This window comes from Dryobates pubescens, chromosome Z, assembly GCF_014839835.1.
Source record: "Dryobates pubescens isolate bDryPub1 chromosome Z, bDryPub1.pri, whole genome shotgun sequence".
Classification (NCBI taxonomy): Eukaryota; Metazoa; Chordata; class Aves; order Piciformes; family Picidae; genus Dryobates; species Dryobates pubescens.
This window is the reverse complement of record NC_071657.1, coordinates 74,830,044-74,857,281: the sequence shown is the minus strand read 5'-3', so window position 1 is coordinate 74,857,281 and position 27,238 is coordinate 74,830,044. Positions and strand designations below refer to the sequence as shown.

At 42.5% G+C, this 27,238-nt stretch overlaps 1 protein-coding gene across 1 annotated transcript in view; it reads right to left on the bottom strand.

Annotated features, from left to right (window-relative positions):
* The window catches only part of ADGRV1 (adhesion G protein-coupled receptor V1), a 394,890-nt gene that overhangs the window by 226,652 nt on the left and 141,000 nt on the right, over positions 1-27,238 (bottom strand). Inside the window, exons 75-83 of the mRNA XM_054177896.1 lie at positions 23,538-24,385; positions 19,272-19,389; positions 17,761-17,932; positions 15,761-16,003; positions 9,412-9,819; positions 7,926-8,110; positions 4,315-4,564; positions 3,965-4,104; positions 1,221-1,381 (exon numbers count right to left, since the gene is read on the bottom strand). Of these exons, the coding sequence (XP_054033871.1) occupies positions 1,221-1,381; positions 3,965-4,104; positions 4,315-4,564; positions 7,926-8,110; positions 9,412-9,819; positions 15,761-16,003; positions 17,761-17,932; positions 19,272-19,389; positions 23,538-24,385 (2,525 nt within the window). The remainder of the gene's footprint in view (positions 1-1,220; positions 1,382-3,964; positions 4,105-4,314; positions 4,565-7,925; positions 8,111-9,411; positions 9,820-15,760; positions 16,004-17,760; positions 17,933-19,271; positions 19,390-23,537; positions 24,386-27,238) is intronic.

Sequence of the window (27,238 nt, the reverse complement as noted above, 5' to 3'; positions counted from 1 at the left end):
ACTTTTTCTTCCTGTAAACCAGTAATTGGACTTGTTTACTACACTGTGGGTTGTTGTCTTTATGGGTTTGGGGTTTTTTTAGTTAAAAGCCTAACTGCATTTTTAAATCTGCTCATTTTCATCTGCTAAAAATGATTTCATTATTGTTTAGATTAAACAGTAAGTTTGTATGAAATAGGTTAAATTTGTGGTGCTTTATTTTCTTTCTTTATATTCCTTATTTTATGGATGAGGTTTTTTAGTTGATTAGATAGTGTTGGATGATAGGTTGGACTCAATGATCTCAAAGGTCTTTTCCAACCTGGTTAATTCTCTTCTAGTCTAGTCTAGTCTAGTCTAGTCTTTGCTATGCTATGCTATGCTATACTATGCTATGCTGTGCTATGCTATTCTAAAACAAGTTAGCTTTATTCTGTTACAGTAGTTGGCTGGGAGGGGACAAACAAGGTATTTAGCTGTTTGCACTGGTTTTGTTACTCAAACAGTGCTGATCTAGCAAAGAAGTAATGAACTTCCTAAGAAGGAGACCCAGGACCCCATTTCAGTGCATTAAGGTTACAGTAAGAATCCCTTTAGCCTGCTTCTTTAGTGACCCTGTTACTCTTAGGCTCCTGCTTGTACAATGCCTATCAACACAAGAAAAATGTACTTCCATCCAGGACTGTCTGCAACATAACAGTGAACTGTGACTGAAATCTGAAAGATGTCATTTCCACCTCCTTCAGAAGCCAAGTGGAGTTCAAAACCTAGATTTCCTGCTTTGGTCTGACATTTTTGGATTCACTTAATGTTATCATAGCAATGAGTGAAATGAGTCATGATTCACAGATGAACTCTTGGTCTTTTCCCAAGATGTTAGGCAACAGTTAGACAGCAGACAGTAATGGAGCTCTACACAGATGACATGGAATTTATCTTCCTCAAATTATCATTCTGAGTGTCAAAGAGCATCAAAGAGCTTTCAAATTGAGTATTGGACCCACTGACCTTCAAGATCTCTTCCAGTCACAACAATACTATGACTGGGACTTTTTTCAGTGGCAAAAATCAGTCAGTGTGCAAACACTTAACCAGATGGAAATTGTAATGCCATGAAGTTAGTTAACATTACTCCAACACCCCTCCAAACAAAATGATTGTCATTACTGAAGTAGATTAAAAATCAATCAGTTTTATTGTTCATCATTTTCATTAATGAGAACACAGTCTTATTAACTGACCTGAAATGCAGATGAACCCAGAAGAGAAGAAAGCCTCATTGTATGAAGACAAGTTATCTGTCTGGGCATAAACTGCATAAATGGACATATGAGAACAAGAGCATTCCACGTAGTCTGACGAATCATCCACCACTTTGCAGAACCCACCATCAGACAGCCAGCTGCAAAACACAAGATTCACAAAGCTGGGAATTGATTTGTGGAATTTGTACAGTAAGCAGGATTGAAAAGTGTTGTTGTATCACTGAAATACCAAGTTTTCTAAACTATTCCACATTGTTTGGTGCAATCTTCCAGGGCTGGAGCACCTCTCCTACAGAGACAGACTGACAGAGTTGGAGCTATTCAGTCTGGCGAGGAAAAGGCTCTGAGGAGATCTCATTGTGGCCTTCCAGTATCCTAAGGGGGCTACAAGAAAGATGGTGAGGGACCTTTTACAATGTCAGGTAGCGACAGGACAGGGGGAATGGAGCAAAATTAGAAGTGGGTAGATTCAGACTGGAAGTTAGGAAGAAATTCATCACCATGAGGGTGGTGAGACACTGCCACAGTTTGCCCAGGGAGGTGGTCAAAGCCCCATCCCTGGAAGTTTTTAAGGCCAGGCAAGCCACATTGCTCAGAGCCACATCCAGCCTGTGAACATCTTTCCTAAACTGAGGGGCCCAGAACTCAATCACAGAATCTCCAAGGTTGGAAGAAACCTCAAAGATCATCAAGTCCAACCTGTCACCACAGACCTCATGATTAAGCCATGGGGCCAAGTGCCACATCCAATCCCCTCTCAGGACTCAAGGTGTGGTCTAACCAGTGCTGAGTACAGGGGCACAATGAATTCCCTGATCCTGCTGGCCACACTACGCCTGATACAGGCCAGGATGCCATTGGCCTTCTCAGCCACCTGGGCACAATGCTGGCTCATGTTCAGCCTACTATCAACCAGCAACCCCAGGTCCCTTTCTGCCTGGCTGCTCTTCAGCCACTCTGACCCCAGCCTGTAGTACTGCATGGGGTTGTTGTGGCCAATGTGCAGAACCCGGCACTTAGATGTGTTAAAACTCATGCCCTCAGATTCCCCTCACCTATTCAACCTGTCAAGGTCCCTCTGCAGAGCTTTTCTACCCTCTAACAGATCAACACCTGCCCCCAGCTTGGTGTCATCTGCAAATTTATTGATGATGGACTCAATGCCCTCATCCAGATCATCAATAAAGATGTTGAAGAGGATAGGGCCCAGCACTGATCCCTGGGGGATATCACTAGTGACTGCCAGCTGGATGTGGCACTATTCACCACTACTCTCTAGGCTTGACCCTCCAGCCAGTTCCTAAGCCAGCACAGAGTGCTGCTGTCCAAGGCACGAGCTGACAGCTTAGCCAGCAGTTTGCTGTGGTGGACAGTGTCAAAGGCCTTGCTGAAGTCCAGGTAGACTACATCCACAGCCTGCCCCACATCCACCAGGCGGGTCACCTGATCATAGAATGAAATCAGGTTGGTCAGGCGGGACCTGCCCTTCCTAAATCCATGCTGGCTGGGCCTGATCCCTTGGCCATCCTGGAGATACCAACTTAAGATAGTAAATAAATAAATAAATAAATAAAATTATATAATAAATAAAATTATATAATAAATAAATAAATAAAATTATACTTAAATAAATATTGTGAAATTCATATTTAAATAACTATTTAAATAACTAAAACACATACACACACACAAAAAAAAATCAGATCAACAACAACAAAAAATAATCAAAAAACCCCAAACATGACTCGCCAAGGAAGCCAAACAAAAACCTCACCAAGCAAACAAAAAAACCCCACACACAAATAAAATAAACAAATGAATTACTAATGCAAGGAGAAAAAAGAAAATTAAAAAAACCCAACAACAACAAAACCCCCAAATAAAACCAAAGAGGAAAAAAATGCAAACAAAACAAAACTAACTAAACAACAACAACAACAACAAATCAAACCCAAACATACAAAATATTCCACAACAAAATCAATGGTGCAGGCTTTTTCTGTCAAAATGTAATAGCTCTATAAAGACCATTATCAAAAGATGTGCTGAAATTCTGGATTGTGCAAGTCAAGCAAAGATAATTTTGTGGTCACATTCAGCTCAGAAAGCCACTGGAGAACATGTGGAGAACTACTATTTATGCTTTCCCTGATCTTACTCTTCTCTTGGCATTTACTTTTAGCCACTACTGGAGACAGGACACTGAATAAATCTGTAGTCTGCCCCTTAACAGGTTTTTCTGCCTTACTTACACAGTGCCTTTCACAAACCCAAAGAATTAGGAACATTCTGAGCCAGTGACTTGAAGCAATACCAGAAATTCAGGTTTAATTCTTTGTTTTTATAAGAATGGACTTGAGTATTGTCTCATAACAACAGTAAGGAGCCCAAAGTCATTAATATTAATGAAATGATGTAATAGGGGGATTTATGGCCTGTCAGTGTTGCCTAACACTTCATTACATAATTTAAATGGCATTTTGTTGAAAAAAGTCAAGAAAAGTTGAATGAAGTCTGAGAAATGCCTGAGATAGAATAAGTATGCACATAAAGGCCAGGAAAATTAAGGAAAAAAAGACAGGAAACTGATCAATTTTATACTTGAGAAAGATCTAATCTGAGTTGCCACATCTTGGGCAAACACGCAGGCTCTGGAAAACTAAACAGAACTAAACTGAACTTTTCAGAAACTGGAAAATTAAACAGATTAATAAAATAACCTCTCAGCAGCTTGATTCCAGAGGAGACACAGAGACTTTTGTGGAACAACCCGACTTCCTGTGGCATAAATCCGATAAATGACTTCATTGTTATCCTTCAAAGGCAGTGAACTCCAACCCTTCAAACTCATGGAAAAAACCTGAAACAACACGTACAACGTAAGCACAGATTTAGTATTATAACTCAACAGAACATAAACAGAGATATATGATTAAAATTCAACAGCACTTACTTCAATCAGACACACACAAAAGTGATCAAGTTGTTTGAAATACATTGAGGACATTTTGAGCAACCTCTAAATAAAAATAGTATCATGAAAGACAAAATAAGTTGCAATTATTCAAACCTTGTTCTTCAGGGCAAGTTCTTTATCTCCCGTAAGGAACCACTGCTGACTGCTGTATTCTGTGAACTGCACAGATTCACAGTTCTCTTCTTGAGCAGGAGATAATACAACAGAGACCTCCAGTAAACGTTCAGGTACTTGAATAAAATCCCCATCTTTGCCATCAAATCTGTGTCCATTGATTTGCTGAGGAAACCAGTTGTGAGCCATGATTGCAATGTATGGGCAGCTGTCAAGGATATTTTTACCTCTGTTAAAATGGAAAAGCAACAGAGCTGGTAAATGGAACTGAACTTGATTATTCTTTGAATCACACAATGTTAGGGGTTGGACAGGACCTTGATATATCATCAAGTTCAACCCCCCCCGCCAGAGCTGGATAACCTAGAGCAGGTTACACAGGAACACATCTAGGCAGGTTTTGAATGTCTTCAGAGAAGGAGACTACACAAACCCTCTGCACAGCCTGTTCCAGGGCTCTGACACCCTCACAGTGAAAAAAGTTTTTCCTCTGCTCCACCTTGCACCCATTGTCCCTTGTCCTACCATCAGACATCACTGAACAAGAGCCTGGCTGCGTCCTCCTAACACTGCCCTTCACACCTTCATAAACATGAATGAGGTCACCCCTCAGGTTCCTCTTCTCCAAGATAAAGAGCCCCAGCTTCCTCAGTATTTCCTCAGCAGAAAGATATTACTCTCCCTTCAGCATCTTTGTGGTTCTATACCAGACTCTCAAGCCTGTGGTCCTTTTTGAACTGAGGGGCCCAGAACTGGACACAGTATTCCAAATGAGGCCTCACCAGTGCAGAGCAAGGGAGAGGAGAACCTCTGTTGACCTACTCACCACACCACTCAGGATGCCATTGGCCTTCTTGGCCACAAAGGCACATTGACGGCTCATGGTCATCCTTCTATGGAATAGGACCCCCATCATGCCTTTCCCCTACCCTGATCTCCAACAGGGCAGTTCCAATGGACTTCTTCTTTCCCAGATGCAAGACTTTACACTTGTCCTTCTTGGATTTTGTTCAATTTCTTCCCACCCAACTCTCCAGCCTGTCCAGGTCTGGATGAATGGTAGCACAGACTTCAGGTGTGTCAGCCACTCCTCCTAGTGTTGTGTCATCAGCAAACTTGCTGACAGAGCCCTCTGGGCCCTCATCCAGGTCGTTCATGAATAGACTGAATAATACTGGCCCCATACTGAACCCTGAGGGCCTCCAATAAATACAGGCCTCCAACAACTCTCTGATGTCTTGCCTTCTACAAGTTCACATCCACCTCACTACCTGATCATCCCTGCAACACATTCCTGCATTATTTTTGACACTTCATGACATCTAATTAACAAGACAGTTTCTGCTTCTTTGAACAAAAAGAGAATTATTATGCATTTCAGCTTCTCCACTTTTCCTTGGGGCTTTGCTGAGATGCAACTAATTATGATCTGCAACCAGAACTTCTCCATGGTGAACTAAGTTATCATAATACTCTTCTTTATAAATTGATGTAGAGATTAATCTAGAAGGAGAGTTACTAAAATGGATGATCAGGCTTTACAACTTTTTTTTTTTTCCCCAATAGATGATGCAGAACTCCTTTGGAATAAAGGATCTAAACTTTCAAGTTCTGGATATTGCTCAGGATAGTTTTGATACTTCTGTCATTTAATGTCTTTTTGGCTGGCATGGGCCTCATGCTCCTTCCAGCTTAGGAAATTGAAAAAAAAAAAATAAATCTCCAAAGGAAGTTGAGATAGAAATCTAAACTATGCTGATATTCTGAGAAATTTGAGGGGAGTCTATATTCAACTGTTCAATTGTTTAATGGATTCACAGTGGGCGAAACTTACTGTTTAAAAACATCAGCCTCATAAAAGAGTGACAGCTGTGCCTTCAGTCCCCTATTTCCTCTGACCATTGGCCTCACTACAGGGTATTATGCACTTACAGACAAAGCTAGCAATTTAGAACTACATTTGAAAACTACAAATAGATTTTTAAAATGCTAAATGATGTTCAAATGATCAAAGCCAATCACACAGAAGCTACAAAAAGCCAACAGAAATGTTCTGTTACTTACTCTCATCTAAGTAAATTTGCAGATGACACCAAACTGGGGGCAGTTGTTGATCTCTTAGAGGATATGAGAGCTCTGCAGAGGGACCTTGACAGGTTGGAGGAGGCGCAGAGGAGACCTTATTGCTGCCTACAACTACCTGAAGGGAGATTGTAGCCAGGTGGGGGTTGGTCTCTTCTCTCATGCAACCAGCAGCAGAACAAGAGGACACAATCTCAAGCTGCACCAGGGGAGGTTTAGGCTGGATGTTAGGAAGAAGTTCTTCATAGAAAGAGAGATTTGCCATTGCAATGGTCTGCCCAGGGAGGCGGTGGAGTCACCATCACTGGAGGTGTTTAAGAAGAGACTGGATGAGGCACTTGGTGCCATGGTTTAGTTGATTAGATGGTGTTCAGTGATGGGTTGTACTTGATGATCTTGAAGGTCTTTTCCAACCTGGTTAATTACCTATTTTACAAGCTGAAGAAGTGGGCTCAGATGAACCTCGTGAGATTCAACAAGGCCAAGTGCAAGGTCCTGCATCTGTGTTGGGACAATCCCCATTATCTGTACAGGTTGATAGAAGGTGTGGTAGAGAGCAGCCCTGTGGAAAAGGGCTTGGAGGTAGTAAGGAACAAAAAGCTGGACATGAGCCAACAATGCACACTGGCAGCCAGTGGCATCCTGGGATGCATCAAAAGAAGCGTGGCCAGCAGATCAAGAGAGGTGATTCTGACTTTCTGCTCTGGTGAGACCTCACCTGGAGTACTGTGTCCACCTCTGGTGCCCTCAACATAAGAGGGACATGGACCTGATGGAGCAGGTCCAGAGGAGGGGCAAAAAGATGATCAGAGGTCTGAATCACCTCTTCTACAAACACAGCCTGAGATGGTCAGGGTTGTTCAGCCTGGAGAAGAGAAGGCTCCAGGGAGACCTGAGAGGGGCCTACAGGAAAGCCAGGGAGGGACTATGCACAATAGCACAAAGCACTAGAAGAAGGGACAGTGGTTCGAAATTAGAGAAGGACAGGTTTAGATTGGACATTAGGAAGTTTTGTCCTATGAAAATGGTGGAACACAGGAACAAGTTGTGCAGCAAGATTGTGGAGGCCCCTGGGAGACATTCAAAGTCAAACTTGATAGAACTCTAAGCAACCTGATCGAGCTGGGGATGTCCCTGATTACTGCTTGGACTAGATGACCTTTGGAGGTCAGGTCCCTTCCAACGCAGTGCATTCTATGATTCTATGACTTTCTCAGTGAGATTACTGAATACTTGTCCAGACAGTCTTTAAGCTAAAGGTTAATTGACAGATCTCAGATCTCCTGACTCCTACTTACTCAGCTACCTCATATCAGTTACATCATGCCAGTTATTTGTGACACTCACTCACAGGGCCAATATACTGCTTTGCAGTGAAACACATGCTCATACAGGTAATACATTACATGATAGAGAAGTCCTCTTTCTAAAAATGTCATAGAAATGTTCACTATATTGACAAGTATCACATATTTCCAAAAACATATCATGAATTCAAATTTACTAACCTTTCTCCTGGTGATCCACACATGAGCCCAGTCAACAAAGAAAAGGCAAACTTCTCAGTCACCCCAGCAAGCAGGCTATATCCTCGTGTGTCTTCACGCTTTGGGCTAGCCAAAGCACAGAGTATCTCATAGAAAAGACTTCTGCTTCTGTCAGTGAGTAACTGTTTTTCACCTACATCTGTAACCTAATGAGAGGAGGGAAAATAAATCTAACATTTTATGCACAGAAGTCTGCTTATGACATTTCCTCTTGCTGAATGTTTAGGATGACCTTCATTTTAATCCCAGTGCTCACACTCAAAGTTCAAATTGTTTTTTCCATCTTCTAATCATTTTCTGCCAATGAGTGAGACACAGTCTATGTCAAAACTACATATAGATATGCTTTCCAAACTAATAGGGATTTGACTATTAAAGAAGCAATCTGGTAATTTTTGTGCTTTCACAAACTAAGGATTTGATAAGTCATGAGATGTTTTTACAGTATTTTCTGTGTCAAAATGGCAACAGTCATAAATGAATTGTTGTTCATGAGTATTGTTGTACTGATTTGTATCTAAGTATTTAAAACTTTTTCAGCTCCTGTGAATGATTCTATGAGTCCACAAGAGCTAGAAAGCCACAAAACTAGACTCAGCACAGAACTTAGTGTAATGATGAAATGCTCAGCTACTCAGACAAGATTATTCCCAAAGCTACTCCAGAGAGAAAGATAAGCTGCACAGAATGATCTGGGTTTAAAGGGACATTTAAAGGTGATCTATTCCAGCCTCCCTGCAGTGAGTGGGGACATCTGCAACTAGATTTGCTCAGAGTTCCAAACAACCTCACCCGGAATGGATCCAGGGCACCTCTCTGGCCAACCTTGGCCAGGCCAATGTCTCATCAACATCATTATGAAAAATTTCTTCCTTCCCTCTAGTCTGACTCTCCCTCTCTTGGTTTAAAACTATTGCCCATTATCCTATCCCAACAGGCCTCTCTGTAAACACTGCCCCCATCTTTCTTATAGACCTCACATAACTAGTTAAGAGCACAGCAGACTCCATCTGGCCCTGGTATGATTTGTTTGTATGCTAACTGCGGTCAGCTGTGAAGAGCAAACCTGGGCCTCACTCTCTTGTGGCAGGGCTAAACACAACAAAGATGTGGTATGAGAATCAATAAGCCATAATAAATTCTATAAAAGCATAGCAATAAAGGGAAACTTTTACACAGCAGAAATCTTGAGCTACAGGTACACATGCAGAATTAATACTGGTTGCCTTTTCCAGCCTGTTTGATATTTCATTTCCTGCCACCTTCCTAACTAGCAGCAGACTAACTTCTTCCTTGATCATGGGGCTTCCTATTGCCTATTTGTATCTCTGCTGTCTGTACCCCTGAGTCACTGAAGTGGATGCTAACCTTGATCTTATCACAGACCAATGTGTTATGATATTAATTAAATCCATTGCTCAGTCCATAAAGAGCATGAAGGGGTTACCTTATTTATTATATGCAGCACAGCAGTAAGCTGTTCTTCTGTAGTTTCTGCAGCCACTTTGACATTCAGATTCTGGAGGATTCTGTGTAAAATGGTGTCATCAAGAGGCTGATGCAGTTGATCAATCAGCCCCCAAACTGGCAAGGAGTCCAACTCTGAGACGATGGTGACGTTAGCGAGACCATACACATCATCTACTCTGGCACCGCCTGTGGGGTTGGAAAGTACAACCTGGAAACGTTTAGGAAATGGGTTTAAAGATCCTGTCTTTGGCGTCAGGGTCACATCCAGAAACTTATTTCTCTGTCCAGGTTCAAAAGTCAATAATCCTTCAGATCTGGCAAAATCTTGTCCTGCCACGGCTGGAGATATGAAAGTCCGGCCAATGGGTTCAGGCTTTTGTAGCTCCTTAAAACAAACCAGAAGAGTTTAGGTAACACCATGACAGATTAAGTTGTTCAGAACCAGACGATGCAGAACACATATTTTAAATGGGTATAATTTAAACACGTAAAAATTTGTCCTTCAAAATGCAGCTAGGAATGATATCACATTTGTATCAAATGAAGTAACTCCCTGAAATAGCAATCTGTCACTTGCAGAATAAACGACAGCCTAAGGGAAGAATTATATATAGTCAAGAGCAAGCAGGATTCCAGTCCTCCTTTTCCAGAAACAAAAAACACAAAGCTTTTCTGAGTGGAACCACATCAGACAAATGTTAGTACATCCATAGAGTGAATTCTGGAGGGTCTGGTGTAATCTTAAGTCTACAGCATGAAGTTCACAGAATCACAGAAATGTTCAGGTTGGAAAAGATCCTCGGGATGATCAAGTCCAACCAATAACCCTACTCTGCAAGGTTCACCCCTAAACCATAACCCCAAGCACTACATCTAAACTACCATTAAACACATCCAGAGTTGGTGACTCAACCACTTCCCCAGGCAGCACATGTCAATTCCTGACCACTCCTTGTGTGAAAAAAATTTCCTAATGTCCAGTCTAAACCTACCCAGTCACAGCTTGAGGCCATTCCTTCTTGTTCTGTCACTAATTACCTGTGTGAAGAGACCAGCACCAGCCTCTCCACAATGACCTTTCAGGAAGTTGTAGACAGCAATAAGGTCTCCCCTCAGCCTCCTCTTTTTCAAACTAAACAGCCCCAGCTCCTTCAGTCACTCTTCATTAGATATACTCTTCAGGCCCCTCACAGCTTTGCTGCCCTCCTCTGCACTCACTCCAGCACCTCCACATTTCTCTTGTATTGAGGTGCCCAAAACTGAACACAATACCCAGTTCAGGCTACAAACAATCACTACAGACATAAAAAATTAGCAAAAGTAAAGCAAAGGTTTTGGAAAGTATTTGGCACTTGGCCAGGCACCCTCAAAACCACAGATGTCCAAAAAAAGACATGTTAGATAAAAAATACAAACAGATAAGGAATTGTAGCCTGTATTTTAGCCTAAATATACACTGAAAAGTAGCAATTTCTTCTGAATTACAACAGATTCTTGGCTGGAAAGAATGTGAAAATTATGTTAGCAGACAATTTAACTAAAACACTGGGCAGCTACTGCATAATAAATGCATGGAAAAGCCCATGACATAAACCTATCAATTAGAATAAACAGGCATGCAATGTAACAACAGAAATCAAAACCTTTTGTCATAAAGGGTGAGGACCCTGGACACATAATGGCTTGTTACAATAATCCTGTCCAAAAATAATATTTTTAGGCACAAAATCCCACAGATTCAAAACAGATCAGGCTGAGCACTATTCCAATGTGATATCAAACTTGGAGGAATCCCTCTTGCAGCCTGTGTTCTGATTTTGGGTTCACAGCTAAAAGAATTGGAAGAAATCATGTGTTTTGGACCTGTGTTTCGTGTGCTAAAGGAGAATCTCCATTATCTGTCAATAATAATGAGGTACTAATTTGGAATGGAATGGAATGGAATGGAATGGAATGGAATGGAATGGAATGGAATGGAATGGAAACAATGGAACAATTTTCAAGTTTAATACTTCAAGAACATGGAATAAAAATTTATCAAAGTTTCCTCTCTTTTTCTATGTAAGCCTCAAAAAGCCTTTTCTATGAATCCTTAAAAATTGAAGTCTCATAAGAATATTAGCTCAAATAAAGAATCACAGAGTGTTAGAGGCTGGAAGGGAACTCAAAAGGTCATTTAGTTCAACCCCATTTCCAGAGCAGGATCATCAAGCCCAGGTCTCAGGAATGCACACAGGTAGGTCTTGAATGTCTCCAGGGAAGAAGACTCCACAATCTCTTTGGGCAGCCTGTTCCAGAGCTCCAGCACCCTCACAGTGAAAAAGTTTTCCCTTCTGTTAACACGGAACCTCCTCTGCTCCAGCTTGCACCCACTGCCCCTTGTCCTATCACTGGATATCAATGAGCAGTGCCTTGTTCTGTCCACCTGACACAGTCCTTCACATCTTTATAGACACGAATATGGTCACCTCTCAGGCTCCTCTTCTCCAAGATAAAGTGCCCTAGCTCACTCAGCCTTTCCTCAGCAGAAATATACTCCAATCCCTTCAGTATCTTTATGGCTCTGTGATGGACTCTTTCAAGCAGTTCCCTGAGGTCCTTCTTGAACTGAGGCGCCTAGAACTGGACACAATATTCCAGATGAGGCCTCACCAGAGCAGAGCAGATGGGGAGAAGAACCTCTGTCAAACTACTCACCACACTGCTTTTAACACACTCCAGGATACCACCAGCCTTCTTGCCCAAAAGGGCACATTGATGGTCTTCCTTCTGTCCAACAGGACCCCCACATGCCTTTCCCCTACCCTGATCTCCAACAGGTCAGATCCCAACTTATACTGGTCCACGGGGCTGACTTTCCCAGATGCAAGACTCTACACTTCTCCACTTGTCATTTAACAAGTCCATGTGCCAGGTTCTGCACTTTGGCCACAACAACCCCATGCAGTGCTACAGGCTGGGGTCAGAGCTCCTGGAGAGTGGCCAGGCAGAAAGGGACCTAGGAGTACTGGTTGACATGTGGCTGAACATGAGCCAGCAGTGTGTCCAGGTGGCCAAGAAGGTTCTCCAAGGCAACCAGTGGCAGAACAAGAGGACACAGTCTCAAGCTGTGCCAGGGGAAGTTTAGGCTTGAGGCGAGGACAAAGTTCTTCACAGAAAGAGTAACTGGCCAGTGGAATGTGCTGCCCAAGGAGGTGGTGGAGTCACCATGTCCCAAAGGGACAAAAAGCCTCAAAAATGCTCTGAACCAGACAATGAGGCAGGCGCCAGTAGGTCTGATTTTTTCAGGTTTGTCAGGTCTGGTTTTTCATTGCCCAGGCTTGTCTGAACATGTCCTGGAGCCTGAGTGGGCCAGGTGCATGGGCCTTTGGCCACCTTTGGAGAAAAACCCTTTCTATAGGTTACAGTGTCAGGGTTTCATCCCTCAATCTGTGTTGTCACTGGCCATTATTGTCTCGGGAAATCTCTAAGTACCAGCCCAAAGAGCCAGAGCCTTGCCTTGCAATTGTTCACACTCTGGAAGGAATCACAAGCCTCACTTGGAAGCTGAACTGTGTTTCAGTTTATCCAGAGCAGGACTGCAAAGACCCCTCACTGCATTAGCATTGTAAAGCCCAGGAGCAGACAACGTTGTCTTGCCAGGCCGAGAGGCGAACCCCCGGAGGAGCTGGGTCCCTGAGACAGTTTTGTTATATTGGGAGAGGCGACAAGTGCCACTGCGAAGAATTGCAGCAGAAGAACTTCTTTCCTGCAAAGCTTTCAGCTACAAAGCCTTTGGGAGTAAATCCTGTCTCAGCAATAAGCTGCAGACACCAACAGAAAGTGAAACTCTGCTCCTGCAGCTTCCACGTAGTCGATGCCATTTTGGTTTTGTTTAAATCCCATGTGTGCCACAGGGTGCCAGGACCAGTGAGTCGTTACGAAATCTGATTTTTATACGCATCTACTGAAGGTCTGTTGCCCTGGGAAATTCTGGAGTGTGTCCCTGTCTCGGTCCGGAGAGGGAAGGAGACTAGTTCTTTTGAATATTCCCTTGCTGTGAAATTAATCGGCACAAACGAGGCCAAAATATCAACAGCTAGACTATTTATTACATAAATAAAATGGAAATAAGAAGGGGAGAGGGAGAAGATAGAGAGGGAGAGAGAGAAGAGAGAGAGAGAAGAGGAAAGGAATCATATTACCACACCCCTCACCCACCCCAAGACAGTTTGAGTCTGTGGAGGAAAGATGCTGGGTTTGTAGAGAAAGGGTGCTGAGGCTTTGGCTGGAGATGCGATGTGATCCCTCTGGGCAGCCTGGGTCTGTAGAGAAAGGGTGCTGAGGCTTTGGCTGGAGATGCGATGTGATCCCTCTGGGCAGCCTGGTTTGTAGAGAAAGGGTGCTGAGGCTTTGGCTGGAGAATAGATGAGGTCCCTCTGGACAGCATGGGTCAGCTCCATGAGTGGCAGCAAGCAGGACTTAGAACACGGGGAGAGGGTTCAGTCTGCTTCCTTCCTTCTCAGCGGCATGGTCCTCCTTCAGCGTTTTTCTCTCTGCGTTTTCTTCCTTCCATTGCGGTTTTCTTCCCCCGCGTTTTTCTTCCTTCTGAGCCAGTAGTGGTCAAGTCTTTTATACAGTTTTTAGTCCTTAGGTATGTGTCCAAGCATTGTCCCTCAGGAATTCAGGAGCCAGGAAATCCTCCTGTAAATATCCAGGTATCGTTCCCCAGGAAATCTTTCTGTGTAATCCTGTGTGTTTAGGCAGGGGTCTAGATGGAGGGGTGGGGAGGGCCTCCGCCTTCCCTTCTCCATCTAACCTGTCCACACACCCATTACACATCAGGAAACAGGTGGTGAGTCCATTGTCTCGCCACCCTCCCTTCCTGGGGGTATCTGATAGCTGGAAATGATCTTGTCTTGACGGCGTGATGGCTGGGTCCTTGGGTCATTGTTATAGGCCAGCTGCAGTCCAGTGTTGTCACGATGCAATCGCAAGGTGATTTGCATCCAGGATTGGTACTGTCTGGGCAAGCAGCAAGTGATTTTATCTTTGTTGAGTCACACCAGGAGTAGACTCTTACAGTCCCCCCCCCCATTGTGGGCCATCACTGGCTTCATTGCCATGCTGTTTGTTGTTTCTGGATTTTTGTACATATTGTTTAAATTGTTACTTGTTCCTGCTGGTGAGGTATCTGATCCACAACCGAATATTCTGAACCAGTAGAAGATAAGTTTTATTGAATATTTTTCACAGGATTTTTATGATTAACAAAATTATTAATATTTTTACTAATCACTTTGCTTATTGAATATTAAATAGCCTTTTACTGATCATAACACACCATCCCTGGAGTTGTTCAAAAAAGGATTGGATGTGGCATTTGGAGCCATGGTTTAGTTGTCAGGTGCTGTTAGATATTAGGTAATAGGTTGGACTTGATGGTCTCTGAGGTTTTTTCCAACCTGGACAATTTGGTGATTCTTGCATTTCACTGAATTTCTTCCCACTCAGCTCTCCAGCCTGTCCAGGTCTGGATGAATGGCAGCACAGACTTTCAGGTGTGTCAGGCACTCCTCCTAGTGTTGTGTCATCAGCAAACTTGCTGACAGAGCCCTCTGGGCCCTCATCCAGGTCATTCATGAATAGACTGAATAATACTGGTCCCAGTACTGAACCCTGAGGGCCTCCACTAGACACAGACTTCCAGCTAGACCCTGCCCCATTGACCACAACTCTCTGATGTCCTGCCCTCAACAAGATTCACATCTACCTCGCTACCTGATCATCCCCGCCACACATTCCTGCATCATTTTTGACAGTTCATGACATCTAACCATCAAGACAGTTTCTGCTTCTTAGAACAAAAAGAGGGGCTGAATTATTATGCATTTCAGCTTCTCCACTTCTCCTTCTGAGATGCAACCAATTATGATCTGCAACCAGAACTTCTCCATGGTGAACTAAGTTATCATAATACTCTTCTTATAACTTTACCAGTGCTGACCCCTGCAGGACTCCACTACATACAGGCCTCCAACTAGACTCTGCCCCATTGATGACAACTCTGACACACTGGCCACAACTCTTAGAGAAATGTATTTAATGCCTGACTCACCATAGTCTTTGAGGCTACTGGAAGGTACTGTGAACAAAATCACTCAACAGTCCAATAGGAACAAGGTCTTTTCATTAGTCGAAAACTAAAGAAACTGGATCATATCCCTCTGAAAATGCTTCACTGCTTCCTTAAAAAAATACTTAGTCATATTTACTTTAGAGAACAAACAATGATTTAATGACAAAAATAAAAATAAGTTAAATAATGACAATTATAAATGTCTTACCTGCATGCTGTAGCTGACCACAGTGGTCACTGATGTACTAGAATCTCGAAGCACTTGCAGAGTGATTAAAGTTGTCTTCTTATGAGCCACAGCAAAACGAGATCCCACAGCAAAATACACTAAGCCGTGAGGAGCATCGCTTTCAAGAACTGTTATTAAAGCAAACCTGGCACTGCTGTTCAAGGCTGCTCCTGTGCTTACATCATAAAGCTCCACAAAAAAATATGTTTCAAATTCAGGTACCTATAAATGAGGGATGATTTTCATATCATTGCAAGACCTACTATTTACTTGCAGCTTAAAAAATGGTTATTTATTATGCTGTATGCACAGTGGATGAGTTATACTAAAACCACAAGCATGCTTCCTGAGATGTGCAGCAAGTACAATGAAATATATCCTAAAACTATTGCAGCAGGCACCACTCTCATGTACAGTAATGAAATCTCAGGTTTTCAACAGGGAACATATTGCAATAAAGTAGCTGTTTATATACTACACATATCGTGGCTGTTGATTTGCCATAATACATGACAGCAAATGTTCCAAGAGCTTCTTATTCCAGGAATTATTCTTTATTCCTTGCCCAGGAATGTAGTTGAGGCCCCATCCCTGGTTCAAGGTGAAACTCAATGAGGCCCTGGGAAACCTGATCTAGAGGAGGATGTCCATGCTGACTGCAGAAGGCTTGGACTAGATTACCTTTGCAGGTCCCTTCCAACCCAAACCATTCTATATATTCTAGAATTGATGACAGGCACAAATTTACTGGAATGCCGTAAGGAACTCTAATTTTCCATTAGGAATTTGAGTGGCACATGTGTGTGCTTTGTGTATGCATGCCTCAGCAGCTGTTGTACTGCTGCCATTAAATAATGATACCACTTTTTTGCATGAAACAGGTTCAAAACACCAGTTTATTCAGCAAGGCAATCTATGTATACTCAACATATGTATTTTAACCCTGTAATATAAAAATAACATCTGAAGATGAGAAGAATTATACTCTTTGTGAAATTAGAGACCCTGTTCCTCAGTGGGAAATTACTATTTCCCACATCCTATATTTTACATAATTTTCCAGAATATAGTCAGAAAAGGTGTAGAAAACCTTCCCATCTTGCCCTTCTCCATTCCCCAGACCTCAACCATCCACTAGCATGGATGCTGGGATAACTTACTAAAAATTTCAAACTCCCCTCTGAAAACAAGGCCAATATTAAATCCTTCCTTGTCTTCAGGGACTGCTTCAACCATTAAGTGCTCCCCCAAAAATGCTGTTTCCCTTCTCTTTTCAATAAAAATGACTGAATGATGTGTTTTGTGTTAATTCAATGACATCTGCATGTTTGAGTGCCAGATGGGCCTTGCAAGGTTCTTAGGCTTACCCATACACCACCTGCCAAATGCCAAATGGCTTTAGAGGAGAGTGGCTGCTAAATTGAACTTCAGTATTTACAAGCTGGATGTTCACAGCAACAGATTTTTATACACTCTGAGATTCTATGCAGCTTTATTACTGAGTAGAGTTTTCACAGGTCTTTGTGCTGTATTTAGGCATGTTAAAATTATGTATGAGCTACAATTAATTTTGTTGTTGTTGTTGTTGAATGAGATGTTATTACTCACAGGATATGCTTTCCATAAACCACCCTAAGAAGTGCTTTGAAAGACAAAAAAATTCCCATATGAATGGTAAGGTTCCAGCATATGAATATGCTTCTCACTGAAATAACTCCTTCTTCTCTTCTTACTGCTCTGTGAAAATCTGTCATGTGAAATTTACTCTTCAAAATAAATACTCATCTCCTTCCTGAATTTTTACCAGTCATAATGAAGGTTGTTTTAGCCTGCAAATAAGCCATGTATTTGCAGAGGAACTGAGCAGATACCAAGTTACCATCTATCAGTTCCTCTATGGATCACTGTTTTTTTTTTCATCTTGATAAACCGCAATTCAAAGCCACAGTGCTGTACCTAAGTGAGCAACAATTACTTACATTATCAGGTTTTATTTCAATGGAGATGTTGCATTTTGTTTGACCTGCCATGCATGTAGTGACTCCCACCACAGATACAAGTTCATTCTCCAAGTTCATGCCATCCTTCAGAAGGACAACAGCTGTTTTATTGAAGGTCACACGCCAAAAGATCTTCACATCTTCAAAAGCCCTATAAGCAAATCAAAATAGTATACATATATGAAAAATGTATAGGAAACAAAAACCACCGAGGTAACATGCTTCATGTTATGACTCAATGCTTAACACAAGGCAATAAATAGATTTAAGACAAAAAATTCGCCTTTTATTTAAATTACTTACTAAAACTTGATTATGTTACCAGACAGTAACACAGAAAGAAAATAAAGCAATTATGGGCACCCAGGTTCTTCCCCGTTTTTGGTTCGGAAAACATGAGATTAGCTAAGCAAGTGATTGAAAGATAGGGATGTGCTCATGTACTACCCTTAGTATTATGTTAACCATATGCCTGGAAAGCCAGGAAGAATTTTTCCTATAAGGAAAAAGAACTTCTATACTATAGGATCAACTTTACTTCCTTTAGGTGTAAGGAACTGCTGTAGGTTAAGGGTTAACTGCTAAACCCTGAGGTGGAACTCCACCCAGAGGGAGGCACTGAATAAGGTAATGTATTATTCCCTTCCTTTTCCTGCATAATTTAAGAGGCAGACCTTGTGGTCAGCTCTCTCTTGACTCCTGCTTTTGATTTTGCTGGTCAGAAGGGAGGCTTCTTGCTAGATGGGAGGTGTGGGCCACAGGGCGGGCCTAATCCATTGTCAATTCTGGGTTTGTGTATATTCCTTTTCCATTAATATATTTTGTGCTTTGTTTACTTTTGTTAATATTACCTTTATTAACTTCCAGTCCTCTGCAAGTCTTTTTTGTTTACTCATTTCACCTTCCCCTACCTAGCTATTCCCTACAGGAGGAGAGAGAGTGGGAAGCGAGATAAACCTAGATTGTATCAAACCAGGACAGGAACTTAGAGTTCTTAAGTATATTTGTTTAAAGTACACAGAGATGTGCAGATGTATTAACTGGCGGGGAAGAAATTGTGTTAGTGAAGACATAAGCATAGTACTGATACTTAGGTAACTTTGTAATTACTCATTTTAATATTCATACCCACTCATGAGAATTTGAGTTACATCTTCAGCAGTGCAAATACTTTACCTTAAGCAAAACTTTCACACTTGCTGCCTTATGGTGCAAGTTGGAAAATACCTGGTAGGAGTTTTTGTTCATTTGGGGCTTTTCTTGGTTTTAATTTCTGGTTTACAGTGTCAGACCTAATAATATTTGCAATTTCAAAGCACATTTTTCAAATACTGGGAATTTATTAAAGGTCTCAAAAGGTAATCCTGTGATTCTGCAAATCTTTATGATAAAACTCTGTGATAACCTCTTCCACTAACAGCAACCTCTGTGATTTGGCACAGTGTGTTAAATCCTGTGGGAAGAGAACTTGAGAAAGCAGTTGCCTGCACCTGTTTGGTTGCCTTGTGACAATCAGCAGCACCTCTCTGTCTTCTGAGTCCTCATCAAGTACAAGACCACTCTGTACTTCTGGAATGAATCCCAAAATGCCATTGTGGAGATCACTTCCTGCATAGCAAACAGTCCATTAAATTAATTAGCAAGAAAGTTAAGATGTGACTAAATCATAATTTTAATATGGGTAACTGCTAAGATGTTAAAAATCATTATCAAAAGCATGCTGCAAAGCATGACTTGGGGACACTTCAGGAAAATGTCATTTTAATATTTAAGGTGAGGGAATGGTTTGAAGCTGAGGGAGAGTAGGTTTAGACTAGATCTTAGCAAGAAGTTCTTCAGTACAAGGATGGTGGAACTATGGAATAGGCTGCCCAGGGAGGTTGTGGATGCCTCCTCCCTGAAGGTGTTGAAGACTAGGTTGGATGAGGCCTTATGCACCTGAGTCTAGTTGAGAAGCATTCCTGCCCATAGCAGGGAGGTTGGAGCAGATGATCTCTAAGGTTCTTTCCAACCTAAGCCATTCTGTGACTATTTTAAGCAGTAGAATAAGATTTTTAAAAGTAAACTCCTTATGAAAGTCTCAGCACTATTGTTTCACATAAACTTGCATTTTCAGCAGCGTTCAGCAAACTGACTGAATTCTGTGTCCCTTGACCACAAAAGACTCCCACAGTTGTCCAGAACAGTGTCAAAAGCCTTGCCCTTATGACACCACTTTATCTACGTTATTTTATGTTTGCCATAACCTCTCAAACACATGCTTCCTAAGCAGAAATGTGCCTCAGCATGCCCCTACATGCACAGCATGACCATAGTAGGACATCAGTAAAGATGGGTTTCCATGGACATGACTTGAACTTTCCTATTCATCCCATGGGCTGTTGAACCCATCTATTTTCCTAAATTGTCTCATCAGCTTTTCTCCTGCATCTTTAATTCAGTGTGTGGAACTAGAGATCTGCATTAGTCTCATGGGAATGTAATAACTGCAACAGAACAAGAGTGGAGGGAAATAAAAAAACAAGACAAAAATGACAGGGTTAATGAGGGGACAGTAATATCTTCACAGTGCCCATTAAATCTTGCTTCTAGAAGATTTCTCCTTATGGGTAGTGATGGCTTTACTCAGCAATTGAAAGGCAGTCTGTTTCCAAGCCAGTGCTTGTTAGATGTGAATGTACATATATATCTATATATATGTACACAGATATATATAGATAGATATAGATACAGAGAGATACTGAACATTAACAAAAATGGCATGCTTGCTTATCCACCATGCACAAAACTTTAACCTGTGGTATCCTTCCATCTGCACATCTAAATGCAGCTACATGCTTTGACCTTTCTCTTTAACTTGTCTCCTGACCTTAATTGATGCACTCATTGTACTCAGTGTGCAACTCTAGAGCATGTTAATACACTTCTGTAGTTTTCAGTTCAAATCCAAACTTATGCCTATGCAGATACTTCTTTGGTAACTTGCACATCATGCAGCTGGTGACACGGTGAATTCTGGAGAAGGTGCACATGAAGGGAGCGTGTGTTTTATACAGTTTGTTCTTGCATACACCATTTTAGTTGTTGCATGCACTCATCCAACAACACAGTTTAATCCTGGTCCTCAATATTTACTTTGGTTTTTTTAAAGACTATCTGTATACACAAAACTTCAAGTGTATAGAATCATACAATCATTTTGGTTGGAAGAGTTCTTCAAGATCACCACGTCCAACCATTAATCTAGCACTGCCAGGTCAGCACCACAGCTACACAGCTCTGAAACCCTTCCAGGGATGAGGACTCCACCAGTGCACTGGGCAGCCTGTTGCAGGGCTTCCCAGCCCTTTCAGGGAAGACATTTTTTTCCTAATATCCAACTTAATCTGCTCTGGCACAACTTGAGGCCATTTTCTTTTGACCTTTCACTTGTCACTTCTGAGAAGAGATCAAGCCCCACCTCGCCACAACTTCCTTTCAGGTAGTTATAGAGAACAAGCAGGTCTCCCCTCAGCCTATGGGAAAAAGAGTCAAAGGTTTTACTGAAGTCCAGGTAGACACTGTCACAGCCACCACACAGCCCACAGTCCCCCACTAAGCAGGTCGCCTTGTCATAGAAGGAGATCAGGTTCATCAAGCAGGACCTGCTCTTCATGAACTCATGCTGACTGGGCCTGAACCCCTGGTTGCCCTGCACACGTTGCATAATGGCACTCAAGATGAGCTGCTCCATGACCTTCCTGGCAATGATGTCAGACTTACAGGTCTGTAGTTCCCTGGGTCCTCCTTACAGCCCTTCTTGTAGGTGGGCATCACATGAATTTTCCTGATTCACCTGAACTGTTCCCACTCCCAACTTGTTTCTAAAACTTAATGTGAGTAGTTAAACTCAGTTTATACTCTAGTACATCTGATAGGTATCTAAAATCCAAAGGAAACTGGAGCTCTAATACAATGTTTTTGCAGAATAGTGCAGTGACTGAAAGAAAAATTCTTCCTATGGATCTGAACTGCATATACCAAAGAATAGAAAGAAACTGTTTTTCATATTCTGTACTAACCCCATACAACAGCAAAGTAACAAAATGGTGAAAAAAAAAGGAAAAAAAAAAAAAAAGCCTGCAAGAAAGGGAGGAAACAAAACAAAACAAAACCAATAAAAAATAGGCTCTGACCTTTCCCTTCATAAAGCAAAATAAGGCACAAACAGAAATCAGCAGCACTTATTTATTATTTTACCTTTGTACCTGGGAAGATCATGAAACAGATCCTACTGTAAGATATACTGGAACACAAGGAGGACAAAAAGAAGATTCAAGACATCCAGCATAGCTTCATCAAGGGCAAGTCCTGCCTGACCAACCGAGTGGCCTTCTACAATGGTGTAACTACATCAGTGGACAAGGGAAGACCAACAGATGCCATCTATCTGGACTTTTGTAAAGCATTTGACACAGTCCCCCACAACATCCTTATCTCTAAACTGGAGAGCTACAGATTTGATGTGTGGACTGTTCAGTGCATAAGGAATGAGCTGGATGATCGCATCCAAAGGGTAGTGGTCAACGGCTTGATGTCCAGATGGAGATGAGTGACAAGTGATGTCCCTCAGGGGTCTCTATTGGAAGCACTGCTGTCCAGTACCTTTGTCAATGATACAGACAGTGAGATTGAGGCACCCTCATGAATTCTGCACATGATATCAAGCTGAGTGGTGTGGCTGATAAGACTGAAGGATGGGATCCATCCAGAGGGACCCGCACAGGCTGGAGAGGTGGGCTGAGGAGAATCTCCTGAGTTTCAGGCAGGCAAAGTACAAGGTCCTGCATCTATGTCAGGGTAATCCTAGATATCAATCCAGGTTCAGGGATGATGAGATTGAGAGCAGCTCAGCAGAAAAGGACCTGGGGGTGCTGGTGGATGAGAAGCTGGACAGGAGCAAGTAACATGCACTTGCAGCCCAGAAGGCAAATGGCATCCTGGGCTGCATTAAAAGAAGCATGGCCAGCAGGTCAAGAGAGGTGATTTTCCTACTCCACTCTGCTCTGGTGAGACCTCACTTGGAATACTGTGTCCAGCTATGGCACCCCCAAAACAAGAGAGACATGGACAGGCTGGAGTGGGTCCAAAGGAGGTCCACCAACAGGATCAGAGGGCTGAAGCACCTCTCCTACAAAGACAGGCTGAAAGAAGACTCCAGGGAGACCTTAGAGCTACATTTCAGTATCTGAAGGGGACCTACAGGAAGGCTGAGAAAGGACTGTTTAGAAGGGCTTGTAGCAGTAAGATGAGGGGCAATGGTTTGAAACTGGAGCAAGGTAGATGTAGGTTGGACATTAGGAAGAATTTCATTACAAGAGTGGTAAAATACTGCAACATGCTGCCCAGGGATGTGGTTGAGGCCCTGTCACTGGAGACATTCAAGATCAAACTCTGGCCCTGGGCAGCCTGATCCAGTTGAAGGTATCACTGCTGACTGCAGGGGATTGCACAAGATGAGCTTTGAGGGTCCCTTCCAACCCAATGAAATCTGTGAAAATGTGTTTTGAGCTAAGTTGCTAAGAGACTCATGGTGGGATTGGTGCATTAGATGCTTCCTCTGACACAGAAAACTCAAGGTTTGGGAGCAGAATACCATGCTTAGTATCAAACAGAATCCCCATCTTTACATAAAAAATTGTTATGATTACATACAGTTATTTACTGTTACTTAATTCAGATGTATTTACTCATTTCCCAGGAGAAGAAAATTTTACCTGCAATAATCACTGTTGCAAAAGCAGCAAATCCATATTCATCCTTTCCTTCCACAATCTGAGCTCCACATTCAGGGTTTGAGAGGAAAACATAAAACAATTCCTGTCCTTCAGGCTCATCATCATCAACAATTTTTATGGACACCGTGCTTTCTCTTTCTCCATCCAGCAAAGTCAGAGAGATCGACTGTTCATCAAAATCTTCTCCTTCCATTGCCCACGTGAAGTTTGATCTTCCATCAATGCTTCCAAAGGGATATGAATCTACCCCACTCTGTGCACTCACTCCCCCAAAAGTTTTAACAGTTACTTCAACATCACCAGCAAACCCTTTGGTCCTTCTTATATGAAGTACCACTGTGTTGGGGGTACCGTTGCTTGCATCTTCTTCCACATAAACAAACTCTGGGCCCAAGCTCAGTATTCCATGAAGAACGTCATTAGCCAGGATATTAACTGTTGCAACACTGAAAGCTGGATTCAAACGTGGACTCCAGGCAGGAGTCACAGGTTGAACATCCAAACTTGCCACAGCAGTCAAATTGACAAAAAAAAATTCCTCTATTTCAGACACAGTATCATCAATTATTGATATTTCTATTACAGCATGTGTCTGGAAACGTGAAAACTGAAGCTCTCCGTTGTAGATGGGTACAAAGTCCTCGAGTGGTTTGGCACTTCCTGGAATGGTCTGATACATCAATTTAGTCAGATTACCTTGAAAACCAAACAATCTTTGGACATACAATGTGACTGACTGAACATCTTCTTCAACTGCAACGTATCTTGAGTTAAGATCAAACTGGAAGATCCCCATTGGCTCAATTTCAGCTATTGTAAATCCTGGCCTGAAACAGAAAATGCAGTGAAGCTGAGAGAGGAAATATCAAGTGTGAAAAGCAAAACATCCAAGCAGAATAATGTTCAGTAAACAATCAACAATGGCTCTAAGAATGTTGATTTGAAGATGTGTGTAACAGTAGAGAGAAGAAACAGAAACCATACTAAGCAAGGTGCAAAGAGTTCCAGAGTGGATCCAGAGGAGGGCCATGAAGATGATCAAAGCACCTCTCCTAAGAAGACAGGCTGAGAGATTTTGGGTTGTTTAGTCTGGAGAAGAGAAGGCTCTCCGGAGACCTCATAGCAGCCTTGTAGTACTTGAAGGAGAGCTGGAGAGAGACTTTTTACAGAGGCATGGAGTGACAGCATTTAGATTAGACATTAGGTAGAAATTCTTCCCCATCAAGGTGGTGAGGCACTGGAAGAGGTTGCCCAGAGAACCTGTCTAGGCCAGGAAGTGATAAAAGCCAGGCTGGCTGAGGCCTTGAGCAAGATGGTCTAGTAGGAAGTGTCTCTGCTCATGGCAGTGGGGGTGGAACTAGATGATTATGATTCTCTAATACCCACAGGATCCACAGGATGTCTTTTTTATTGTGGACACAATGCAGAGAGAGAGATTACAATACATCTTCTCTGAGTAATACCAGTTTTAACCACTGAACAAACTTCCTGCACAAAGGGAAAACAGTTGACAGTTGCTAGTTTTTAGCCAGTTTTACACTGGAAGCTAGCAAAGGAAGGGAAGTTATGTTAAAACTTGAGAGTGGGGCTTTGAAGTATTAACTGCCTCCTCACAGGAATATTTTTCCAGCTCTGAGCCTTGCTATCAATATCAGTTTAAGTTCTATGTTATTAATATTAAATGTATCCCCTTTCTCACTAGAAAATGAGCACAAGGACGCTTTGATAAGCCTTGGATCTTGCACTTATCTATGTATTTGATTTGTTATTCAGTGCCAGATGTCACCAAATGGCATTACTATTACAATGAGTGATTCTGGTCAACAACTTAGACCATTTCCAGCAGTAAGGAAACAAAAACCTCTTCCAATTAATTGTCAGCTTTATCTCCTGTGGGATGTAGTCTTAAGCTGTCTAGGAAAGGTCATTCTCATATAGTCAAAATATTTGACTTACGTGGTAAATAGATGCCCCTGTGGTCATCAGTCCACAGGTTTGTCAATCTAGAAGTAGGGGTCAGACTCAGGAGGGGTCAGACTCAGAATTTAGTCACCCAAGTTCATTCCTTCAGATTTGCCAGAGTTAAGTGTAATATTGTGAAGTCAAGACCTTTCTCCACAGGGCAGGGCTACTCTACATCCATTATTTTTATACCACTTTTAGCTATCAATGTATAACAAAGAATGAAAATAAAATAGTTTGAAGAATAGATAATGACTCAACTGGGAAGAGAAACTACATTAAATGTAATGTCTGGGGGGTTAAGATAAAAAGGAAATTTATATAAATTAGGTGTTTTCAAATCACTTGTTTCATTTTATCTCTTTTATGCAGTATGCGTAATCTAAAATCTTCTAAGTATCCACTAGATGGATAAAGAACTGGCTTGATAGCCACACCCAAAGAGTGGCTGTCAATGGGTCCATGTCCCAGTGGAGGCCAGGGACAAGCGCAGTCCCTCAGGGATCAGTCCTGGGACCAGGCTTGTTCAACATCTTTGTGGGTGCCATGGACAGTGGCATTGAGTGCACCCTCAGCAAGTTTGCTGATGACACCAAGCTGCGTGGTGCAGCAGACATGCTGGAGGGAAGGGATGCCATCCAGAGGGACCTTGACAGGCTGGAGAGGTGGGCACAAGCCAACCTCATGAGGTTCAACAAGACCAAGGGCAGGGTCCTGCATCTGCGTCGAGGCAATCCCAGGCACAAATCCAGGCTGGGCAGTGACTGGCTGGAAAGCAGCCCTGAGGAGAGAGACTTGGGGGTGCTGGTGGACGAGAGGCTCAACATGAGCTCTCAGTGTGCACTTGCAGCCTGGAAAGTCAATCAGATCCTGGGCTGCATCAAGAGAAGTGTGGCCAGCAGGTGAAGGGAGGTGATTCTCCCCCTCTACTCTGCTCTGGTGAGACCCCACCTGGAGTACTGTGTCCAGTTCTGGAGCCCCTATTACAAGAGGGATATGGACACGCTAGAGCATGTCCAGAGAAGGGCCACGAGGCTGATCAGAGGGCTGGAGCACCTCTCCTATGAGGACAGACTGAAGGAATTGGGGCTGTTCAGTCTGGAGAAGAGAAGGCTCCGAGGTGACCTAATTGTGGCCTTCCAGTATCTGAAGGGGGCCTACAAGAAGGCTGGGGAGGGACTTCTAAGGATCTCAGGTAGTGATAGGACTAGGGGGAATGGAATAAAGCTGGAGGTGGGGAGATTCAGGCTGGATGTGAGGAGGAAGTTCTTCACCATGAGAGTGGTGAAGCCCTGGAATGCGTTGTCCAGGGATGTGGTTGAGGCCCCATCCCTGGAGGTGTTTAAGACCAGGCTGGATGAGGCTCTGGCCAGCCTGATCTAATGTGGGATGTCCCTGCCCATGGCAGGGAGTCTGGAACTAGATGATCCTTGTGGTCCCTTCCAACCCTGACTGATACTATGATACTGCTATGATACTAAGTATAGATTTTTAGGGAAACTAATGAAAACTGTTAAGAGCTGCTTTCAATTCTTCAGCTTTCTGGCTAAAACTGCTGATCCTGGTTCTTTATTTTCCTAGCTGTCTCCCTCATTCTAGAGACATTCTAGGCACTAGTGAAATGAAACAGACTGGAACTGGAGAAAAGCCTCACTTCAGATCAGGTTAGATCTGTATTACTGATACTTGTTTCCTTCTGAGACAAGACACAAATTTAT